Source organism: Aspergillus caelatus, assembly GCF_009193585.1.
Source record: "Aspergillus caelatus strain CBS 763.97 unplaced genomic scaffold BDV27scaffold_187, whole genome shotgun sequence".
NCBI classification, from domain to species: Eukaryota; Fungi; Ascomycota; class Eurotiomycetes; order Eurotiales; family Aspergillaceae; genus Aspergillus; species Aspergillus caelatus.
Genome location: NW_022475450.1, coordinates 1 through 23637, shown reverse-complemented (window position 1 = coordinate 23637; position 23637 = coordinate 1). Strand labels below are relative to the sequence as shown.

General features: G+C 46.6%; 7 protein-coding genes across 7 annotated transcripts; 5 read left to right on the top strand and 2 right to left on the bottom strand.

Annotated features, from left to right (window-relative positions):
* Positions 1 to 2159: 2159 nt before the first annotated feature.
* BDV27DRAFT_133555 (uncharacterized protein) lies at positions 2160 to 3863 on the top strand. Its single transcript, XM_032068114.1, has 2 exons — positions 2160 to 3176; positions 3234 to 3863. The coding sequence occupies exons 1-2, from the start codon at positions 2207 to 2209 to the stop codon at positions 3659 to 3661; spliced, it is 1398 nt and encodes a 465-aa protein (XP_031924138.1). The 5' UTR covers positions 2160 to 2206; the 3' UTR covers positions 3662 to 3863.
* A 162-nt stretch (positions 3864 to 4025) lies between these two features.
* BDV27DRAFT_167219 (thioredoxin family protein) lies at positions 4026 to 4672 on the bottom strand (the record flags this gene model as incomplete). The annotated part of the gene is made up of 2 exons (XM_032074426.1): positions 4414 to 4672; positions 4026 to 4320 (listed from the first exon to the last, which is right to left on the bottom strand). The coding sequence occupies exons 1-2, from the start codon at positions 4434 to 4436 to the stop codon at positions 4026 to 4028; spliced, it is 318 nt and encodes a 105-aa protein (XP_031924137.1). The 5' UTR covers positions 4437 to 4672.
* A 1003-nt stretch (positions 4673 to 5675) lies between these two features.
* BDV27DRAFT_167218 (cytochrome P450) lies at positions 5676 to 7431 on the top strand (the record flags this gene model as incomplete). Its single annotated transcript, XM_032074425.1, has 5 exons — positions 5676 to 6434; positions 6503 to 6814; positions 6867 to 6977; positions 7045 to 7211; positions 7260 to 7431. 5 exons carry the CDS (start codon positions 5676 to 5678, stop codon positions 7429 to 7431), a joined length of 1521 nt encoding a protein of 506 aa, XP_031924136.1.
* Positions 7432 to 8773: 1342 nt separating this feature from the next.
* Positions 8774 to 10537, top strand: BDV27DRAFT_167216 (putative cytochrome P450). The gene is made up of 2 exons (XM_032074424.1): positions 8774 to 9010; positions 9077 to 10537. The coding sequence occupies exons 1-2, from the start codon at positions 8902 to 8904 to the stop codon at positions 10369 to 10371; spliced, it is 1404 nt and encodes a 467-aa protein (XP_031924135.1). The 5' UTR covers positions 8774 to 8901; the 3' UTR covers positions 10372 to 10537.
* Positions 10538 to 11445: 908 nt separating this feature from the next.
* Positions 11446 to 12858, bottom strand: BDV27DRAFT_167213 (amine oxidase, flavin-containing superfamily; the record flags this gene model as incomplete). Its single annotated transcript, XM_032074423.1, has 1 exon — positions 11446 to 12858. The coding sequence occupies one exon, from the start codon at positions 12856 to 12858 to the stop codon at positions 11446 to 11448; it is 1413 nt and encodes a 470-aa protein (XP_031924134.1).
* A 3750-nt stretch (positions 12859 to 16608) lies between these two features.
* Positions 16609 to 17525, top strand: BDV27DRAFT_161065 (uncharacterized protein; the record flags this gene model as incomplete). The annotated part of the gene is made up of 3 exons (XM_032073153.1): positions 16609 to 16836; positions 16899 to 16935; positions 16987 to 17525. The coding sequence occupies 3 exons, from the start codon at positions 16609 to 16611 to the stop codon at positions 17523 to 17525; spliced, it is 804 nt and encodes a 267-aa protein (XP_031924133.1).
* Positions 17526 to 22032: 4507 nt separating this feature from the next.
* xanC (transcription factor xanC) lies at positions 22033 to 23142 on the top strand (the record flags this gene model as incomplete). The annotated part of the gene is made up of 4 exons (XM_032074422.1): positions 22033 to 22147; positions 22207 to 22713; positions 22776 to 23017; positions 23092 to 23142. 4 exons carry the CDS (start codon positions 22033 to 22035, stop codon positions 23140 to 23142), a joined length of 915 nt encoding a protein of 304 aa, XP_031924132.1.
* Between the last annotated feature and the right edge of the window lie 495 nt (positions 23143 to 23637).

The following is a 23637-nucleotide window of genomic DNA, read 5'->3' as shown; positions in this document are numbered from 1 at the left end:
TAGCGCCTATCTGGTTTCACATTTTTAAGTGCTGCGTTCAACAGAATAGCAGCGGTCATACCTTTTCCGCCGTCATTTGTAGTAAATTGCAGTCAACAATTTGAAGGTAAGAACCCAGCGAGTGTTGTTCCTACCTCCCATGTATTGAATCATTTGGTTGTTCATAGTGAACGCTAGTATAATACATCATGAAGCCAAAGATGGGATTTCTGAAGCTGACCAGATGTTTTGTGAAGATTCTCAACATCGCCGTCGAAACATAAAAGTTCTTTGAGATATAACCTTATTTACCTTATTTGGAGGTAAAAGGCGCCACCAGGAAATGCGACCATACAGATCTCGGGAAGGAGAAATAAGCATTTGGTCTGGAACATCCCTTGTGGTTATTTTCATCCGCTGCAGGAATCCTTACAAGTCACATGTTTTGTCATTCTCATTGGGATGAAACAAAACAAAGCAAACAAAGAAAAAGGAGTAAATAAAGAAAGTGGAATCCCTGTCAATAAGCAACCTCGTATTATCTCATGATTCTCCCTTCATATCACATGCACACTTTCGAGATTAATTCTATCATGCTTTGAATGTGAGTTAGCAATTTGGTGCGACCGACTCTTGATTGTATTGGGGCCTCTGAAAAAGCGATTTACCGGAATTGTAATCATCTGTTTCCCTAAAGACTAGATATCAACAACACTAAAGTCATAAAAGAGGAAGTCGTCAGTATTTTCGCCCAGGGCATCTATCTCTTTTACTCCGTCAGCCACTTTATGAATCTTTGTATGCATACAGCCACTGCATACTTACGCTCAACGTAAAGGTGGAATAACCCTTCTACTTTTGAGACACAATGTATAAAAATACTAATGTGTCTTTGAAGAAGCCATGGATCGAATATCGTCCAAGTGAGACTGTCGGCGAGCTTCGGATATACCTCGGCCAATTCACCTTACCTTGACTGCTGCTAGATAGATAATACTACTGTCCATAAGTGTCCTAAATGCAATTATGGCTCACCGCCAGAAGGAAAAGAAGAAAACTTCGGAAAAAGGATTGGAAAGATCCAGTGGAATTGAATCGTGAGTGGAACGTATATTTCAACCGATCATGGCGGACAAAAAAAAAAGTTAGGACGAATGCTCTCCTCATTGGCGAGAATGAAAGATAAAAGAACGGAACGCTAACAACCTCGTTGAACACAGCCCACGTTACGTAGTGAGATCTTGGCGGGTGGAGATGTCCTGAGGCCACCGACCATTTAGCGTCAAAGGGTCCAATCACAATGGGGCGAAAAAAAGGGTCAGGGTGGGAGACATTTTTACGTCACTGGCGGCTCTTGCCATGACCTCTTTTAGTCAAGTCATTCTACTGTTTACCTCCTTAACTAGTTCTCGGCGATTATCTACATATAGGTTATTTCTATTTCTGTCGTGCCATGCTCAGTCATGTATGCTGTACTGACTAAGACGAGATCATGACAATTCTGACATAAATCCAGTAAAAACAAGTTGTGTACGTAGTAGTAGTACCCCCTGAAATCGTCACCCCACGCCACATTGACGCCCGTCATACATGTCACAGTCAGGTACGGGAGCACTGATGGCGCTTGTCTCGCTATATAACTGGCTGCCAGCTGGCGCTCCCGTAGGAGTTCGCAGGGTTGCAGTATCCGGTCCCGTACTTGAACCGTTGTGGTTTAGTGTCAGGCGACCCCTGACAAGGCTGAGTCGCTAGCCTCAGGCTTCTTTGTGGGTGATTCATCTATTGTTAGACCTTGTTTCGGGGCAGTTTTTGGTTTCTTGCACTATCAGTTCCTTGTTTTTTTTTGATGATATGCCAAACTCAGTAACGAATGCGACAAGAAACAGGAAGAAAGAAGACTTCCAGCCCAGTTCAGGGACTCCCACCGGACGATAATGTTAAAAAAGCCACAGACCCCACAAAGCTTGTCCATCATTGACCAAAAGGGAAAGATTAACAGCCCCCGCCGTGTAAGTTTCAGAGCATCGCCGCGTCATTGCCTTTCGCACCGTCAATCTAGGCCCCTGATTCTTATGCTTTATTCGTCTATTCTTCCCGCTTCCCCCCTTGGCTCAATTTTGTTCTCTCTTTCTCTCTCTCTCTCTCTCTTTCTTTCTTCCCTTTCCTTCTTTCTCTATCCTACAATGTTATCGATCTATTTACGCGTCATTCCGTCTTCGCCGGCGCGATGACCTTACCTAGTTGTTCAAGATGGCGCCTGCGACCAGGTAGCCTCCTCTACCTGTTCTATCTCGTGGGATTCATGAGCTTCACCTGTATCGTCGCTATCTGGTATGGCGTCAACTCCGACCGAGACTATATTCACCCGCTCTTGACCCAACTCATCCCCGCCGGGCACTGTGCGTGCCAAACTTCGACCACTTTCCAATGTTCCACCTGCCTGTCATGCTCCGAGCATAGTCTTGTCCCGCAACTTACCTCCGCCCCAAAATGGGAATTCAACTCGGAACGGGATGCAAACAATGAGGGCCTCAGTACACCTCAGTGCAAGGCCGCATTCCCGGGACTCTACGAGGATGTCTTCCGCGCCGAGAGCTTTTGGCGGTCCCAAGGCGCTCTTGCAACCGAAGACCTGGATCGCATCCCCCTAGGATTCGGTATGGCTCGAGCATTTATTTCTCGCGGCGAGCTGTATGTGGTTGCGGCGCGGGCAAAACAAGAGGACCACCGACGAAAAATTGTGGCGGCATTGAGCTCCATCCATCGCGCGCTGGTCGCGGATGCCGACCGAGCTGCTCGTCGCGACATCGAGTTTGTTCTTTCGGTGGAGGATAAGGTCGAAGATGTCACAAGCTCCGATAATCCGGTCTGGGTTCTTGCACGGTCTGCGGCCGAGCAAGGTGTCTGGCTGATGCCCGACTTTGGGTTCTGGGCGTGGGATAACCCGCTGAATTCGATTGGGCCCTTTGATCAAGTCGTCGAACGTGTTAAGAGAGCCGATATTCCATGGTCGCAGAAAACCCCACAGTTGGTTTGGCGCGGCAAACCTAGTTTTGCGCCCAAGCTGCGCCGCGCGTTGATGGATGCCGCCCGGGATAAGCCGTGGGGCGACGTCAAGCAAGTGGACTGGTTTGAGCGGACGAACATCATGTCGATGGAAGATCACTGCCGATATATGTTTATCGCGCATGTCGAAGGTAAGTTTTTCTTTCGCTTGTTGTAGGTGCCAGAGTACTAATCAGATCCTCGCATAGGCCGATCGTACTCCGCTTCACTGAAGTACCGCCAGGCCTGCAACTCAGTAATCGTGGCGCATAAACTGCAGTATATCCAGCACCATCACTATCTCCTCGTACCAGACGGCCCGAATCAAAACTATATCGAGGTCGAGCGAGACTTCAGCGATCTTCCGAGCAAGATTGAGCCCCTCCTCGACGACCCGAGTATGGCACAGCGGATTGCCAACAATAGCGTGCACACCTTCCGGGAGCGCTATTTGACGAAGGCCGCCGAAGCATGCTACTGGCGTCAGCTATTCGAGGGATACGGACACGTCTGGAACAGCAGTGTCCCCGTGTGGTCGGACGTGTATCAGCGGGAACGGGGTCTCCGATACGAGTCGTTCATCTTGATGGATAGTCAGATGATGTTTGACTTTCACGCGACGGGTGACATGCCATGACGATTTTGCAAGTGATATTCGAGCGATCTACATATTCACGGAGTTTGGAGTCTGTGGGATATGATAAACTTTCTGCGGCTATTTAGCCTTTGAGATACCAATCAAGCGTGGTTTTGTGATTCAAGATGCTTCATAGACAGATACGGTTTTAGGCCGTCTGCCATATATACTCAATGATACCAGACATATAGCCTCTTCTGAATACCGCCAGTACTAGTGACTATATGAATAAATATCCCCAAGTACTGTAATGATGCTTCACCAATTCATATACCAATCGCACCCTGAACTCAGACCAATATCAACCCAACTTAAATCCATACAAAAACTCCCATGCCCAATAAAGACAATATAACAACCCAAATCAAAGAACCCCAAGAACAAACCCCTCCAAAACCCCCGGACTGCCCCCCACCAAATCCCTCACCTTCCTCCCGTCCCGAAAAGCCATAAACGTTGGCATAGCCACAATCCCCAACGTGGCGATCTCCTCATCCGACAATTTCCGCACGTCCATCCGGTAAAACGCTATATGTGGGGTTGTGTGGGAGATCTGCTCGAAGGCCGAGAACATCGGGCGACAGGGGCCGGTCCAGCCGGCTGTGAAATCGATTATTGTGGGTGTTGGGGATTGGATTGTTTGTTGGAGGGTTGTATAGCTTTTTATTTGGAACTTTTTGTTAGTGAGGGTGGGTATGGATGGAGGTTATGCGGTTTGGGAAGGCATAGTTTAATTAGGAATGGGGACGAACGAGGTGATTTCTTTGACGACCATTTTTTTCTTTCCTCCTTTCCTCCTTTCTTCTTTCTTGTTATAGGATGTGTAAGAGTGTAGGAGTGTAGGAGTTGTAAGGTTGCGGATGGAAGGGTTGGTTAGTGATTGTACAATGTTGCTAACAGAATCGACAGCCTTCAGGGATTAATTAATAGGAAGAGATAGAGCTATCAAAATCTTTTATTCCAGATACAATCATTTATTCAAGCACCCATGAACCCAAAAGTGAAGGTAGAGTAAGAAGAATGTCTATGACGTGGTTGAAATGTGAATAGACTTTTGTCTGATGCTACAGGGCTGACATTTAAGTTTCTGCATAATTGGATAACCCGGGGGGTCTGGATAGGCTTTTGGTTCCGCTGTGGGGGTGTTTTATGGTTTTGGGGGAAGTGATTGTGTGATGGTGATATGTTTGGGTAGGTTAGGTTGGTGTTTGGTGAAGGTTTGAATACTTGGTGGAGGTATTGGTTGGATTGAGGAAGGGTAAGTTGCTTGTATGATACTGTGTTATTTTTGTATTTCTTAGCTTGTTGTATTGTATTGTTTGAAGGGGATGTCATGAACTTGGGGGTTTGAGATAAAATCCTTAGTTGGATGTTTGTATTGGACTATGTTGTCTACTGGTATTGTGTCACGTTGTGCTTTACATGTTAATGACTAGGGCTTCTTAGATTGGATTAGATGGCAATATCAGAACCGAAACTAAGACAGATAGACCCTTATTTGTATACATCCATATTCCAATGGGAAAAGAACTTAATACAATTGACAACTCTTATATCAAATGTCGACTTGCGGTGTTTCTTGCTTCCTTCCATAACTCTATTGCTAAAAGCAAGGCAGGCATGTAACTCGCATATTCTCCGAAGGTTTTTGAATCTCATGCTACTCTTTATGTCGGGCTTTAGTTTGCAGTGGAGGCTACGATGGCTCTGTCTCCTAGAGGCGGCTCTATACACGCCCTCTCGGGCATTGAGATACGGCGAAGATGGTGTTCTCTTTGCTTCTTCTCTTGTTACGCTGTATTGAGAACTGTTACGAGAAACTCTAGCCCTGAAGGGCTTGGGCAGGTAGTGCAAGTTGGGTAGACTTCCATGGAGTAACACAGATCCCAGGTGCAGTCTGTCAAGATCACATATAAAGTCCCCGATACTACACGATCATTATTGATGCCTGATATCTACCATCTGTTCTAAGATAACCATCATTCTGCTATCACCACACCTCTCATACTGGAAGATGGTGCCCACATTATTCCAAGCGATCTGTTCCACAGGCATCGCTCTTGCAATCTACACAGCAAGCCTAGCCGTCTACCGTCTCCTCCTGTCCCCGCTCGCTAAATTCCCCGGCCCAACGCTCGCCGCCCTAACCGGTTGGTACGAAGTCTTCTTTGACGTCCTCCTCGGTGGCCAGTTTATGTGGGAAATCGAGCGTCTCCACGGAAAATTTGGTCCCATTGTGCGCATCAATCCCCATGAACTCCATATCAAAGACCCGGACTACTACAATACTCTCTATGCAGGCCCCACAAAGCGACGAGACAAGTACCTCTGGTTTCTGTCTGTCGGAGCTCCGGCCTCGACCTTCGCCACGGCGAAATATGATCATCACCGCTTGCGAAGGAGGATGCTTAGTCCCTTTCTCTCCAAGCAAGCTGTCAGGGATCTGGAAGGGGTTATTAAGGGGAAGTTAGATTTGCTTTGTGGGCATATGAACAAGGCTATGAGAAGTGGTGAGGCATTGGAATTGCATGCTTCTTTTGTGTCATTTGCTGTGGATGTCGTTTCGACCTGTGCATTTGGGGAGACCGGGTGCCTCGAAGTGTTGAGGAGGGAAAGACTAGATGACCGATGGAAGCAGGCCGTAAATGACGCCTTTGCTAAGTTGATTCTGACTAGGCATTTCCCTTGGCTAGTGGTTGTTTTTCGTTTCCTGCCCTTGTGGCTCACTGCTCTAATCACCCCTGTGGTGCGGTATATAGATTATATGGAACAGGTGAGTATCTTGCGAGCATCTGATCGAGCTGTTGGTGTGGATCTGTGTGTTACTAATATGGGCTTCAGGAGGTTGAGCACCAAATGCAATACGTGTATGCGAAGAACCAGGACGGTATCAAGGAGAATGGCATCTTCTCGCATCTTATGCACAATCAGAAACTACCTCTGAAGGAGAGGGCGCTGGATAGATTGACTGATGATGCCAAATTTCTGATGTTTGCCGGGACCGACGCTCCGTCTCAGGTTTTGGCCATCACAATGTTCCATGTTATTCGCTCTCCGCTGGTCTGTCGAAGTCTACGCGAGGAGCTGCAGGATAGGACTGCACATTCACAAGATGAGCTTTGTTTGAACATGCTTGAAAAGCTTCCATATCTGGTGAGCAAAGAAGCGCCTCCTTTCTATGACTCCACAGCTCACTTCAGATAAGACTGCAGTTATTAAAGAGGGGCTTCGTGTCTCGGCCGTTGTCACGTCACGTCTCCCACGGATTGTACCTAATGAAACGCTGGAGTTTAGGAGCTGGAAGATTCCCCCAGGGGTATGAAGTCTCTCGTATCAATCTAGCGTCTGTTCTGCTGGCTGATGAGGCTCTGTATGAGCGACAGACTCCAGTGAGCATGTCCAGCCACTTTATTCTGCGAGATCCCGCTATATTCCCTGATCCACTGGTCTTTCAGCCTGAGCGATGGCTAAAGCAAAGTACTATCGGCTTGAGCCTGGACAGATATCTTGTGCCCTTCTCAAAGGGAAGCCAAGGATGTTTAGGGACAAAGTATACTCTTTCTTAGATATCGACAACACTCGCTAATTCAGACATTAGTATGGCTTATGCTTGGCTGTACCTAGCCTTAGCTACACTGCTGCAGAGATTCGAGTTCTCGCTGTTTGAAACTACTGAAGAGAATGTTCGGACGGTTAGGGACTGTTTCAATGGACAGACAAAACCTGGACAAAACAATATACGGGTGAAAGTGTTGACGGAGTTTACGTAACCTAAGGTTTTGATATATCTGTGTGTCATTGGCAGCTATGATAGTGAACTTGGGAAGAAGTTGATTTCGAAGATCAAATCATTCCAAAGGGCAGCGTAGCCAAGACGTGTCGCATGCCTACCGAGATGTGGTATGGTGGCTGGGAGTGGAGCAGTCGAGACGAACCACTAGGGTTAATAGAGTTTCTCTGACTCAATAACATGGGGCGCTTTGACAGCTAGGCTGGCCATCATGCAGTGGTGCTCCACAGCCCACCGAGAGAGATTACATTTATAATTGTCATGTTCGGTTTTCTTGATCGCCCACTTTTCTTGACGCTGTGGTAAAAGGTTTGTGTACTCTGTCTGACATGTAGATCTGTGTGATATCATGACTTGGACTCAGCTCCAAGCAGACTCACCGTAGCTGACCGTATGACCATATATACAATGTCTGCAGACTGGAACCTTATTTCTGCCTCCAAGTCATAGTAATCCTATTGTCGCTGAGCGAGTCGTGATATCGCCGGCTTGACCAGTGATACTGTACCAATGGTTAATTAGTGATACCGCAAACGAAGGAACGAGGGCTGGAAAGAAAGGCGCAAGAAATTGGTCTGTGTGAGGCGCTAATGAGAAGCCAGTGGGGATTGAGTGGTGCAGAGAAAAAAGTTAGCTGGTGATTGACATTCAAAAGAGTCAAAACACCTGACCTCACTTGACTTGCCTTTTGGTAAATCGGGTATGGTTTTCTTTTCCCCTTTGGGGGATTGACATGTACATCAATACCTTTGTTCCTCCATTCCTCCCTCAGAGAAAACAACTCACTGAATGCCCTCACCCGTAAACAACTAATTTATTTTAATCATACTGCCGATCGGGATCCAAAAAGCTGGAAAGGCGGCAGATTATTGACTTCGGCTATTCAGAGTTGGTCTCCTCTTCATGACGGTCCGGGGCCGCAGTGGATCAGCGTTCCACCAAATCAGAACAGATTCTATCTCGTGTCGCGGAACCAAATCAAAACAAACATCCACACCGACCGCCCCTTGGCTCGTCAACTGGGGCTTGCGCTGACAATCGTTCCACTCTGAGTGGGCGCGCAATCTCCATTGGGCCCCCAGCTCAAAGCAAGGAAGCTCCCACTCTCCAGACGAACCATGATCTGTGCGACGATCGATCCTGCTTTAGGACCACTAAGAGACGGCCAGTGGACTAATGGCCCAAGCCAGCCCGCCAAATCACAAACTATTGTTCTGAGATCGTCGCACAAATCGGCGAGATTCAGCTGAGCCGTGATCTGCAGCCACACAAGAATCTTCACAAATCATGGCCGGCGCCAGTGGTTGCACGGGCAAGAACGGGGGATGAATGTGCAGGATGGGGCAAGAGAGGACCTGGCGGAGAGGGAATTTAAATTGCCTACCCTCCGGCAACTGAACCTCCTCCCTTCTGCTGAAATTTTTATAGTTTTCCTAACCTAGCGAACATCATGCCGTCACCGATTCCGAAGCCGAAGGGTGTTCCCATCCTGGGTAACCTCTTCGATCTCGATGGCAACAACCCCTGGGGCTCCTTCAACAAGCTAGCCAAGGATTATCGTGAGTCCCATCGAGCCTTTTGCGAGAGAGGCTAGAGCACAGTTAACACCGCGTGCCTGTACCTAGGACCCATCTTCAAAATCTCTCTTCCCGGTAAGGATATCGTCTTTATTACCGGTGCCCACCTACTAGAGGAGGTTTGCGACGAAACGCGCTTCCGCAAATGCGTAACCGGCCCCATACTGGAAATCCGCGATGCGGTCAATGACAGTTTGTTCACGGCAAAGCACGAGGTCAAGGAAATGGAATCGTGGGGTATTGCACACCGCATAATGGCGCCCTTAGTCTCGTGGGATGCCGTTGAGCAGGTATTCTCCGGCATCCAGGAGACAACTGATGACCTGATCAAGAAATGGACGGCGGGAACCCGGCAGCGTGTCAATTTGACGAACGACCTGGATCGATGCAACCATGCCGCCAACATGCTTTGCTTCTTCGACCAGCGGGTACACATTATGGAGGGTCCTGAACCTGCGGTCATCAAAGCTATGGACGGTGCTACCAATGAGGCAATGCGCCGACCTGTCCGTCTCAGGATAGTCAACTGGCTGTTCCACAACCGCAAATGGAACGCATGGATCAAGACTATGCGTGACTACGGAGCCGAGATCGTTGCTACTCGCAGAGCAAACCCAACTGACAAAAAGGACATGCTCTATGCATTGCTAGAAGGCAAAGACCCCGAGACCGGTAAGGGTTTGACCGAGAGCCAGGTGCTGGATGAGATCATAAATATCTTCATTGGCAGTGCCACGGCACCCAACCTAATTGCTTTCGCAATGTACTATTTGGCGAAGAACCCAGACGCGGTTGCCAAGGCTCGCGAGGAGCTGGACGCTGTGGTCGGTGGTCCTTCTGTCAGGATTGAACATGAACATCTTGCTCGTCTACCATACACTGAAGGTGTCTTGCGGGAATCCTTCCGACTCTCCGGCGTTGCCCCCGGCTTCAATATCGAACCTCTCCCTGAGACCGAGGGCCCCGTCCTGCTCGCCGGTGGTGAATACGAAATTCCTGTAAAGCAGCCGTTGATTGCCATTTTGGCGGCCGTCAATCGTGATCCGGCTATCTTCGAAGACCCTGAAGCGTTCAAACCCGAGCGTATGGTCGGTGAGAATTTCGACCGACTCCCGAAGGGTGTGAAGAGGGGCTTCGGAAACGGTAAGCGCGAGTGCATTGGCAAGCGGTATGCCTGGCAATGGTCCTTCATGGTGCTGGCGAGCATCCTCAAGGATGTCGATTTTGAACTGGCGGACCCGAACTATGCGGTGGGCAATGACGGTGTGAACTGCAACGGAGCATTCAGTGTGCGACCGCAGGAGATGTTTGTGGTAACTGGACCCAGGGCTCGCGCTGCCTAGTTGTTGATGTCTCTGTTACTTGATTCTTGTTTCGATACCAAAGCTGTTTGTTATGCCAATAATGTCTACTAAGGATGAACGAGTTGTGCTTAGCAACGATATGTGTCTAGCGATTACTTTGCGACTGCTTGAGTTACCACAATTTTTATAGCATGTAAGCAATAATATTGATTGGAAAGCTTAAATATAAAGCTCAGAGAACCCTCTGATAGAAAAGCCACGTCCACCACTGGTTCTCAAAAGTAACCCGGGATTCCTTGACATTTGCAGTAACTTGGAAAACAACATTTCCTTCCATTGACAAGCTCTTCCTTTCATATCTAAGCAAATACGGCCAACTAACAAGATAGCTATTGCTGTCGCCAAGACACATACCGAGTCAGATACTTTTAAGGTCCAATTATTCTCATGTGTTCAAAACCTATATCATATCGGGTATAGAAAAAATAAAAAAAAAAAAAAAATCGAGACTGCGGCTTTAAGATCCGTAATTAACTATGAATCCTGGAGATACGACCACACGACCATGTAGGTCTTCGTCAATATAGCGATAGAATTCCCTGCTATATTCGTCTTCGAGTGGTATGATATCACGGTTCATAGCCCATTCAGGCTCTGAGAGTTGGCAGGGATTGAAACCTCCTCACAACCTCCTTGGCAAGCTCTCATGCAAATAAGTTTGGTAGTGAACAATATCAGTGGGATTTTAGGCCACTTCCGGGGATCCCTTTTGAGTTGGAAGCCATGTAGGAGATCAAAAGCGAGAAAGACTGGATATAGATCGTTGGCAAGGGAATGTGTGAATATAGATGATTATAAACAATGTTAGGTGAAGATTTCAGAGCTGCTGGATTGTTGTAGATGTGAATCTTAGCCGATCCTGCCATTTTTTGAATAGTGAGTAATTCTATAGCTTTATCTTAAGACTAGTCGATTATTGATTAAGACTCTCTTCAAGCTTAACAGTAGCTAGATACAAAAATTTAATTTATCTAGCTATAATGGACTAGGTAGGTGTATGTATGACCTCTGTAAACTAACTTACCCTAGCCATTTGCCTACTCTACCCAGACATCACAGAAAGCTCGTCCGTAGTAAACTCTCAATGAATGACCAGATCTGCGCCGAATCATGCGCATTAAACGTGGCAGACATATAGTACGTCTTGCGGTGACCCTGCAAGTCATTAAGATGTCTGTAGAATCCATTGCGAATGGCATCCGGCGGGACAGTCAATAGGAACGGGCTATGATCAGAATATTGAACGAACTCCAGCGGTTCAACCGGGATGCCGGCATTCCTTAATTGCATGACACTGCGAGTCATATTACCCTTAACCTCTGCTTCCGCCATGTGGTCTTTGCTTCCGTAGAGGATAGCAAACAGCCCCGGTGCCCTCGTAGTATTTATCACGTAGACCGCAGGCTGAGGCGGCAGTTGGTAAAGGGTATCGACTGCACGGTTCACAATTTGCATATCTTCTGGAAGGCCTGGGATCCTGGCGAGGGCAGTGTAGTAGCATGTGTTATTGAACTGCCCAAACAAGGCTCGCTCTGACTCGTCCAGGTCCATTCCCTTCAGCATATCCAGCTTGGGCGGAATGGCTATGATGAGTTTTCGGGCGCGAATCACTTTCGTCCCGGATGGCGTTTCCACCACCGCATAGGCAAACTCTCTCTCGTCATTACGGTATGTATAAGTGACGATGCTATTCAGTAATACGTCCTCGCTTAGCTCTTCCTGCGCAGCGCCGTACAGCTCGCTATTGTTGTGACTGGTTGGGATAAGAAAACCCCCTAATGCGCCTTGGATCACATCAAGGCTGAAATATTTCATCATGTAGAGGGTTGTCTGCTGCAATATATCTCCCGCACCTTGATTAAACATCGCAATGATATCGACCGCTCCCTCCAGGTTATACTTCTTCACAAAGTCACCGAACGGCAGCAGTAAATCCGGGGGTACGGGGTAAGGAAGGTTGAAGCCGGTGTTGAGATAAGGGTACTTGGCTAATTGGGCCGAGTATGCCGCCAGTGCCAGCAGCATGTTGCCCTCGGCTGGGCCGGCTGGGGTCCCGGTTCGAAGGTCGACACGACGCTGTGTGGAGTTCTGCTCTAGAACGGAAACCTTCTCCAGTTCAATGCCGAAGTGGTCGAAGTAGTCTCGCACCAAGGGTAGGTTCTCGTAGTATAGCACTCCATAGTCGACGGCGGTTTCTGTTGCCGGGTCGTCGTAGGTATTGACATGTCCGCCAAGGTGATCGTTTTTCTCTACCACAATAACGCTCTGGTTCATTTCTCGAAGGCGGATTGCTGCGTATGTGCCAGCGGAGCCGCCGCCTATGATACACACATCGCGTGTGATGATGTTCTGATCTTGGAATTGCGAAAGGTCGAGCTCGGGGGGAACGTCAGGGACAGAGACTGCGCCGCCTAGCCATGATAGAGCCGAGATGACTAGCGATATGGTTGTCATTAACAGCCTCATATTGACTCAAATATTGATTAAGGGCTTTTAAGACGCCTATGAGCGGGTCAGCAAAGAGGGATGGACACATATTTATCAATCGTTCATGGGGTCACACTGACGGGCCTATTCTTAGGAATTGATGGGAACAGGGGGTGAATCGGTTCTGTCGGGTCTATATTCCCATCACTTGCCGTACCTTGGTGGAGCCATTGAAGGGATGATTCTCTTGCAATGCTCACAAGTATGTGACATTCCCTGACTTCTCTTGGCAGGCGATAGGGAATTTACGGGATACAGTATAGACGAATGGCCACTCAAGATGGTCCGGCCGTTACACCTGGAGGCTTTGTGTAGCAAATGGCTCTTCAGGAAGGCTTGTAACGACATTCCATTGGACTATGGTAACTTGTGATACATAAGATCAGGTCTTTACCAAGGAAAATTTCCGAGGTCAGCTTACCACGATGCTGCACACTTGAAAACTGTCAAGACCCCAATGACTATTATACCTAGGTGATGAGACTGCTTCTAGTCATATGCTAACCCAATGAGTCTTTCAGTTGATTGAAAATTGGGTTCAATGCGATTTCTTTGCCCGAATACTAGTATAGATATAATGGCTTGATCAGTAGGGTTATCCATATATTTCTCTTCATGTACTTCGGGGTTACGAAAGTCAACACCTTCCAGTACTAGGATTAAACTAATTCAATTTAACCACGCGCGACCGGAAGTAGATTAAATTAACAATAAGAAAATGTGAATAGAGATACGAGTTTGGAAACTCTTTTTCATCATTAACGTACCTGGCCTTGTAGAACTCCTCCCGCCTGTAGTAGAAGTGACACACTCTACCCATGGTAGCACAACTGGGTAGTGAGCTAGAGTGTCACAGCAGTTCTTTGTATTAATCTATAATAGACATACTGGTGTACGTGGTTTTTCTATGGTGAAGCTACTTAGCTAAGGAGAGACACTTACATTAGATTTGAACTTCACCATTAGCACATGCAAAAGGTTATAGCTCCGTTTTGATAAGAACAAAAGTACTATGTCGGCTAAATCGGGTCGTTCATGACTCGGTTATTTGTTTTAACTAGATCATGATAGATCTGAATGGCAAGAGGTTCCGAGGAATAGCAAGGCTGGCCACTATAATACCTGAGCTTCTAGAGAGAGCAGAACAGGGTCAGGGGCTGCATCCGTACAGAAAGAGTATCTTAGCAATCATTGGTAATGGACACGATGTCATGAAGTCAGAGCTTCCCGGCTCTTGTCATTAGGATGTATCAGTGGTTAGTTTCAACGACTGCGTTAAAGTCAGGGTCATTTCATATAACCTTAGACTATTGGCAGACGGGTCAGCCTTCGAGTAATTGGTAGAAGGCCCCGCACGTGGTCATTGTTATTATAGTAACCAACATGCTGTTCCTGCGCTCCACTACTCGTAATGTGTCAGCGTTAGCTTGGCTATGGCGCCTTGACTCAGCATCGACTCCCATCAGTGGGTTATAGAGAATATGCCACAGGGATATAGGAGAGTCCGTGCGCTATCTCGTAGATCATGGTAAGGGGCAGTTGCGTTTCGATTTTGTTTCGGTTCTATAGAACTGCCGAAGCATCTAGAGTGGAAATGTGTAGATCCCTCAGCCACAGCTACAATCAACAAGCGAGGATACTAGGAATATCCAACTCCAACACGACAGTTATGAGTATGGAGCGATCATACTAAGATTCACGCTAAAGGGGGAAAGGAAACCTGTGCTAAGCTTGCTAACAGAACGCGTGGCTTTGTATTTTACTTGATAGAACGACAAAAGACGTAGTAAACTCAAGCTGAATAGGCTTGGATGCCCTCTTGTGGAAAGGACAGCCAGAAGGTACTTTCCAGGGAAACAAGCAAATGGGATAGAGTAGGAAATACCGAGGCAAAGAAAGTCCCAGTGCAGTGCTAAGCCCAGGAGAGGTATTTCCGACAACAGAGTTAAACTATTTGTCTCCACTTTCCCTATTGTTCGGCATACTGACTCGCAGTGGCCGTAGCTCCCTCCATTTTCCACCAACGCGCGCATCGCAATATGTTCAGCCACGTTTCATTATCGCAACAGTGCCCCACTGGTACAAGATTTCCCTGATCTTCGGCCTCCAGCCAAGATTCCCTGCTCAGAACTCGAGACTCCTACACCGCTTCCTGGTGGAACGGTACTTAGAAGCTCTTCCTACTGTCGCCAGAGAAGGATTATTCACTACGGAATTCGCGTCAAGCCCTGTAGAAAAGAGCCAAAGGCAAATTGATCCCGGCATACCGAGGATGCATAACTTTTGGTGATAAACTTCTAACCCAAAACTTGTCTCGCACAGGTTGCTCATAACCTGATTAGGGCTGACGGCGATTGGTCATAGACCTATTTATCCTGCTGGGCCATCTCCTTGTGAGGCTGATAATCGCCTTGGGGAGCGATGCATGAGTTTCCATTCAGACGGTAATTCTATAGGGTCGGCCCCTGTCAATTGGTTTATTCTCATTACCAAATATTCGAGGCCGCAGGTTAACGCAAACGGACTTGGCTGTACGCAAGACGACACAGGAGCACCTTGGTAACTATTTTACTGATACAGGCTGCCTGCTTCATATCTTTTGACCGCTAGAGGACTTGGATCATAGTTTGACTTCCCAAGCGTTCATGCTCCCCATGCCCAAATGCATGCAGTATGCTAATAGGTCAAGTGTCCCAGCTTGATCTCTACAAAATCTGGAGTGCAGCTCCTTTGCTTGCACGGATAACGCAGCACAAAAGTACCAAATAAGCTTTGAGGCTTTCTAACTGCCGCGAAAGCTGTCTTATGCGTCGTTCTTCAATCAACTTTGGCGTGTGATCTACATCTATCTTCAAGGGTGTGGCATCTATTGTGGGGGTGATTGGGGACCGCGTATACCAGGTTGCCACGAATTTTAACCTAAAAAAACACGATAATTCGGCCGGAGAAGAAAAATATCTGACTCGTTATCAATTCGATCTGCGACAGGGAAAGTGGGGCCCGTCAGGTGTGGAGCACTGGTATTATACAAAGAGTAAGCATTCTGAAAGCGCCAGAAAAGAAAAAGAGAGTAAAAAGAGTTGCCGCAAGTCGTTAGTATGTTGCAATATTTGACGCAATACAGCATGAACAAAAGTTCGCTTGTTCTAGAGTCTCTTCCAAGCCGCGGTGGTTTGGCATTTCCAGGTTTGTGATGCAGTCTGGGCCTCAACTATAAACCCGTTTACTATAATATCCTATAATACCAGTTATAATTGCTGAAACCGGAAGTGCCCTCCGGCTGCCATAAATTGAAAATGATTAGTTAACTGAAAAAATTAAACGCTGCTAACCATGCCATTAATCAGAATCGGAAACGATAATCTCCCCGCCTGCTTCGAGTAGCATGATTTCCTTTGCCATTTCCTCTTTCCGGGTAACATCTAGCAGCGTACTTCCAAGTAGATAGTAGCTCGCTGCAGGGCAAGGTAACTTAAGTTTAGTGGAGTCTGATCTGAGCCAGGGCCATGTTCCGACGGCGTGCAAACTTCGCACAAGTCTACAATATCAAGCCAGGAAAGTGCTGGCGCCTCAGACTGGCAAGCCTCGTATTTCTTTATTTATTTATATATTTCTTTTTTGGACATCCTACACAGTTGGTGAGGAAGCAATGGAGTCTGGTACATAACCTGATGTTTGGACACTTCTTCAGTTCTATGAGGTATATTTTTGTGTCTCAACCTATTCAGGATGGACTCACCTTCGGAGTCAGCTACAGGTATATTGACAATAATCGGGAATAATCCTTCATCTTTCACAGATGATATCATTCCTCTATCCTCGATAGGAGTTAAGGTCGTTATAGTGGATGTCTTCTTGATATTCATGACCATTGTCTTCACCTCATTACGGATTATCTCGCGACGATTAAGGGGACAAAAGCTTTTCCCTGAAGATTATCTACACATTGCATCCATGGTGCGTCGTAATCTGTCCAACATAATCAAGCACTACTTTTCTGACTATGGCCGTATCAATAGATATGTTTCCAAGGAATTGGTTTTCTTAGTATTGCAAGTGAGTCAAAGGAAGCCAAGAGGTGACTTGCCTGATCTAAATGTATTCTAGTGTTTGTGAGAGGCTTTGGGCATCACATATGGGAATTGCAAATTTTCCATATAGCACCATTGCTTAAGGTTTGTGTTCCTCCATCAGGTGCACCGATTGCACGCATGCATCAACTGGCTCGTCCACCTGCTCATATTGTTGTTCTTCATTTGCTTCAGATGTATTACGCTCTGATGATCCTTTACGCCATATCTCTTGGGTTGGTAAAGATTAGCATCTGTTGGTCTCTCGCGCGCATATTTTCCACCCCGCTTCTGGTTTTCGGTGCGCGCATCTTGATGGTGGTGTCTGCCTTATGGGCAATAACGACGATTTTCATATCTATAATCTTCTGCCACACAATCGGTCTAGATTGGTCAATGTTCTCGACAGACGAGCACTGCTTGAACCTCACAGTCGCCTATGGTATTCTGGCCGCGGTCGACGTCCTCGTTGACTTATTCATCCTGGTTCTTCCATTTCCGACGCTCTGGAGTCTGCAGATGCCGAAATCAACCAGGGTGGCCTTGACCTTTGTGTTCAGCACGGGAATACTGTAAGCTATCTCTGTTAGGAGTCTCAGTCCACTCCTCATTTTCTATCTTTTTGTTCTCTTTTTTTTTTTTTTTTTCTCTTCTGACAATTTACCTTCGGCATGAATAGAACGATGTCATTCGGTATTCTACGCCCTCTTGTGATAGTAAACTTACAGCAGGCAGATGTCCTCTATAGTGGAATAATGGGCCATGTATGGACTGTTGTCGAGAACGGTGTTGCTATTATTGTCAGCAGCAGTCCTTTTCTCCGTCCAGTATTCGAGCGGGTTGCGCATGCATTCGATTCATTTACCAATATCACAAGAGCCACAACCTCTGGAAAACATAGCACGCGACATACGGAAGATGAAAGACACTTAGTTGCAGTACCACCCGCAGCCTTTCATGGCCAAGGGTATCATGATGCTGAAAGCATAGAGCTCTCAGACTCACATAATCGGAGGCAGACCATGTGGCCTTCAAGTTCAAGTTTGGGAGTCTAGCCTTGATTGATTGTTTCTAATTTTCTTTATTATCGTGTATGAATTATCGTGTATAAATTCTCGCCGTCATTTTCTCTGTTTGCCTTGCTTGCCGCGTTTGGGAGCATTCATGTCTGATCCCCTAAGTCGGACAAGGTTCACAGTTCTTGTTAGACATTGTCTTTCACTTTTTAGTTTCCTTCCTGTTTCATTTATGTTATACGGAGATATCCCATCTGATGGAGTGGAATGGCCTAGCACGAGACTTCTTCATTTATGCAGGCATGTTTTCGCTATCTTCTCGCCCCCTTCAATATCTATCCCACATTCTTAGATCTTGCAATGCGACAACTACTATTAAAAATGCAGGATGATACCTCGGCTCCCTGGTCCGCATTTACTATCTAATAATCAAAGGTTTTTCTGACTAAACAGCGGTAACATAGTGCTACATATCATTTGCGCTTCTGATGGCCTATTATCCCATAGTGGGGGTTCCAGAAGGTGTCTGCTCCACAGTTCAATACTTCATATCAGCTCAGTAATTACACGCATAGGCCTACCAAGAAGAAGAGAAAAGAAAAGGAGGAAGGATATTATCATTTCACAATACATCATCAACGACAATGCCTATTTTTGTCAGTTACGGATTTACTATCAAGAGCGTGAAGAGTCTTGAGAACCTCGTGGTGAAAGGTGTCCACCGCTCAGTCATATGACTGATAAAGACCTAAGCTGATCTATCACATTTTAAGATTATGCTATAATAAGACATTTATTACCCTAGATTGGCACATTTCAATTAAGGGGGTAATCACCAGTGGCAAAATCTCCGATAGCCGGATCTAGACGATACCGATGAGTATATCGCAAGATGTTCGAAATGCGGAGCCTTCTTTGAATACCTTGAACCTAGAGTGTATTTCTAACAACGAAGCGCGATGTCCGAGCGAAGTCTAATCTAAACACATATGATGTACTGTACACGCATATCCTCATTTATGGACAGATAAACCCGGCCAAACCCAAAACAGACTTTACACGCTCGAAACCCACACACACAAGGACCCCCAATCTACAAGCCCGAATACAATGTTCAACGCCAGCAAAAGTCCATCGCGACCAAAGCCATCACATTCAGATAGATCGACATAGCATGATTCACCGAGAACTTCCGATTTGTCTGATAGATAGTGGCCGGATCCGTGGGATTAACTTGAATATACTAGTGACCTTTCTCGGCCGGCGCTTGATTTCTGTACGACAAGGGCTGTTACCAATGAGATCATATCCGAGACGACGAAGCTTGCGCACCGCAACCGTTGAAACGGCGAGGAATGTCAGACCCATTTGAAATGACCGGATTATCTTGTAGTGTTCGCCGGACAACCGCCGCGGTCGTCGTTCGCGGGCCGAAGGTCCCCTCCCTTGACGCCGACGATCACCAACGGCACGCGTCCCGGAATTGTTTTGTGAAGGCGATAAGGCTACATGGAGGACACTTTGTGATTGTCAGGATGACTGATCTCATTTGGCACCCGAATAAATAGGCTGGGAAATGCGAGTTTGAGGTGCACATGGGGAGCGCTCGGTGGCATATCTTGGTGTTGGTGATCCTCTGGCGGAGACAGACAATGAGTCAAATATTGGCCGTATGGATGCAAGATTTTTGTTATCTGGAAGATCTCGGTGCTATGGTAGCAGGTCACTAATTGTGATGATATTTTGCATGTTGTTATATCGCTGCACAATGTCAAGATAAATAGTGATCGACTAGGGCTAAGTCTCTTGTTAGTCAGTTCTGGGGTTAATATAGACCGCTTGTTTAGCTTAAGGAAAAGTCAACGGAGAAGATGAGAGAGGTTAGATAAAGTGACCGAGTGTAAGTTTAGAGAGTAGAATATGGTCAAGTAAAATAGTAAGCAATGTGTCTGCTATAATTGAGCAGCAGCCCGGTTTAGCCCTAGAAGCAGACACTACATGACCTGTACCACGTCTAGAATAACGTGGAGTAGCCCTACCATGGTACTGGTTGCGATTCAATCTTTGACCCCCACCTCTTCATGAAACCGATTGTTCATTTACTTTGTACCCCGTACGTCGTCATTAATCAGACACGCGGTCATACTTCCAATGTGTCCGATTCTGATTGTTAGATCATTGTGATCGGTTTGATGCTGCTTCAGTCACGGGATCTTGTCTGCCCAAAAAAAGCAAAACGGAGGGCTTCAATGGTTCTTCAACAACATCAATTTTTTTTATTCATTCTTCCCGGTGACACAAGAGTTCTTCTTCGGTCCATCTAAGACAATCAGGACCTACAGATTCTTCCTCTTTCGAATACGAACCCCTGACTCTCCACCAAATGAAATCTATGCCAGCGTCTTCTACGGTAGGACTGACGACACTACGGCCAATCGCCTTAATGCACTTTCAGTTAGATACATATTTTTCAGCTTCTCCAGCCAAGCAATGATTGACTGGCCAGTTGCAAATCCAACGGGTACAACATTGAAATGCTGACGGCCGATCAGCATTTAGTTGGGCTTATCCTGCGCCATGCCAGTGATGATGCACTGTTAATGGAATAAAGCAAGTAATAAACGACATTTGAGGATATTGTATTTTCAATTCAGATACCTTCATCGTTCATCTCTGGGCCCATTTTCAGGTCACTTTCATTTTGCCTTTCTGTTCCATGTCCCAATCTTCCATAAAACAGTTCACTACGCCACTCGCCTGCGATTCCTTTAAGTGAACTAAGACCTAGTTATTCAAAACAAGAAAGGTCGCCGTCAGTGTCTTGCTCATGGCTACCTAAGGAAGTTCGCGTGTGCCCCAAACCAAGTTGACCCACATGAACAATCTGCAATACCATCGCTGGGTCCTCCTGATCTGGGGGAGGTATTACCTTGCTCTAGCATTTCAATGTTGGGTTGAGATTTGTACTGATAGTCCGGTCATGTTCCGGGCACGTCATCTACTTGACTTTTCCTGTCCGATGACGCCGGCCTCATTGTTTTCCTAAAGGGAACATCGGCGGAAGACCTGCAATGGTTTGCTGCAAACCCTGTAGGTTACGCGATACTCGAGCATAAACGCCGACACAGAATAGAGACTACAACCAAATCAAAAGTACGTATTCCATGTGTTACGGTTCACACGGCTGAAGAAAATGTCACGCTGGTGAGCCCTAGCACTGGTGGCTAGCAAATCAGCTGAGCCGTGCATGAATTATCCGCACCAATATCCCTACTCTGTCCTATCATCGCTGGTGCCATAACACCATTTGTCAGGACTTATTGGAACTAACTGATGCGCCGAGTTGGCGCCGCTCCAAGCCTCATACGTCCCGCATGGCTGCTTACTTGGGCCTCTGAGCAGCGAACCCCGCGAATCGGAACGGAACAGGGCTCAGTACCTCGTGGCCATCGGAGCCCACAGGTCAAGTATCCAGTACCATGGGTGCGAGACATTATATTCACTAGTGTCCTTCAAGTCAGGAACGCTGTAGCAATTTGAAGAAATTAATTCAGTGGATATTCAAACACCTTTTTCCAAAGATAAACTACGCTTTTTCTCCCGGGCCCTTTTCATATATACCCGGAACATTGTCTCAATCTATTACAGGCGCTCGTAAACTGAAAGGCACGTTGAGCCGACGAGCAAATCAAAAATCGTCTCTCGGACTCTTATACTTTGATATACCATAACTAGATAAGCTGAGAACACGTCAGACCTTTTTATGACAGAATACCAGGTAAGGCTGGCTATCCCTAAGTTGATCTGGTCCAGGTTGGTCCGATCTCATAGTTATTATATATAGCTCGGTCACCGCTCTTTGCCTATATATCCTCGCTATACTTCAAACCAGCACTTCATCTCCATTGCTATCGAAGCATCGTCATTCTAAGTGCTACAGTTCTCTAGGTTGGGCGGTGACGCTGCTGCTTGCGAGAGAAGTCATAGGCGGAATCACAAGTGTGGGGACTCGTACATATTTCAAGCGAGCGAAGTAGGTGATTAACAGCAAGTGCTGTCACATCAAAATGCGCGCACAGCATGCAAAGGACGATCGTGCCAGCGGCGTGGCAAACCCAAAACAGGAACAAGACCCCATCGAAAGAAGAAGGCTACAGAATAGGCTGTCCCAGAGGAATCATCGTGAGTGTATCTCTTCCGCCTTGAGTAGTAAGAATAACTCTTAACACCACCTTTTATAGGCCGCAAAATCCGAGACCGAATTGCCAAACTACAGGAGCGGGTTATCGCGAGTGAACTCAGAGCAGCGGCAAGCCTAAATGGTTGGAGTTATCACCATCCTACGGCACCGTTGGTCACCACATCATCAGCATACGATGTCGAGAGAAAGGTTCTATCGCCTGCTGTTGAGATTATGCCTGCGATGAATGGACCTTATCTACCTGGTTCGACAGGTATTTATCCTTACAATTCTCTGAGTCCGGCACCTACTCTACCACCACAGCCCTCACCAACTTTTCCTCAGTACGAGGCCTCTGTGAAAGATGCCGATTCAACAAGCTCGTCATCACCGTCTGTTCTCACGAACAGTAGTGTATGCTCCCCAGGCGCTAGCTCACTAAATGTGGACATGGCACCGAATACCTCGAACAGCTACGTTCCACCGGACATGAATGGCCAATTCCAGGCTGAGCCATGGAATGTCTATACTCAGAACTCTCAGGCCAACTTCTATTATTTGGCCACCGGTGAGTTCCCGTTCTGTCCCTGCATCGTATATGTATGGTGAATCGACTCTGACACTTAACAGAGACATCACTGCCTCAGTTATTGCAGATTTTGGACAATGGAGGAAATTTGAAGCCCAAGGTAATCATTTTGCTTCAACCAAATTCCCATCAAGCAGGCGTTCCACCACCGTCTACGTCTCAACCTCCCTCACCAGTGGAGCAAGCTCCAGCCACGAGCTCGTTTCCCATGCAAAGCTTGACATGTCAGTGTCACAATCGAAATTTCTTATCCGAGTCTCCTGTAGACTGGATGCATCCAACTGTCTCTATAAATATCTGTCCCTTACATTCTTCACCACCATTGGATGGCTATCAGCAGAAACTTACATGAAGCAGAACAGTGCGAGAAACCAGGCATTGGTATTTCCTAATAACCGGCATAGATAAGGTGTTAAACGGTACATGGGTGTGTTTGTTCAAAGTTCTAGTTATCATTTTCCTAATTCCAATATACTTTTTACATACAAAGTGGCCTTGCCTCTCCCTCTATTCAACAAAGTAGGATCACGATCACTCATACACTCAGCCCCAACAAACCAATCCCAAAAGACGCGCCATTCTCAATATTAAGCCCAGCCACCAAACCTCTAATACTCCAACCGGGGAACCCTTCCCGCCCAACTGTCTCAACAAATAAGAACACCTTCGCCCTTACCCCATTTAAGCAATTTCAAGAAACGCCAAGATAGATCTTCTCCACCTAATGCAGCCCATACCACAACTGAACTGTCGATATCACATCTCTCCAGTCACGCATGTATACAAATACTTACTTTGGTTTGCCACCGAGTCTTTTCTTTTCTTTTTCTTTTTCTTTTCCTTTTCCTTTTCCTTTTCTTTTTCTTTTTCTTTTTCTTTCTTTCTTTCTTTCTTTCTTTCTTT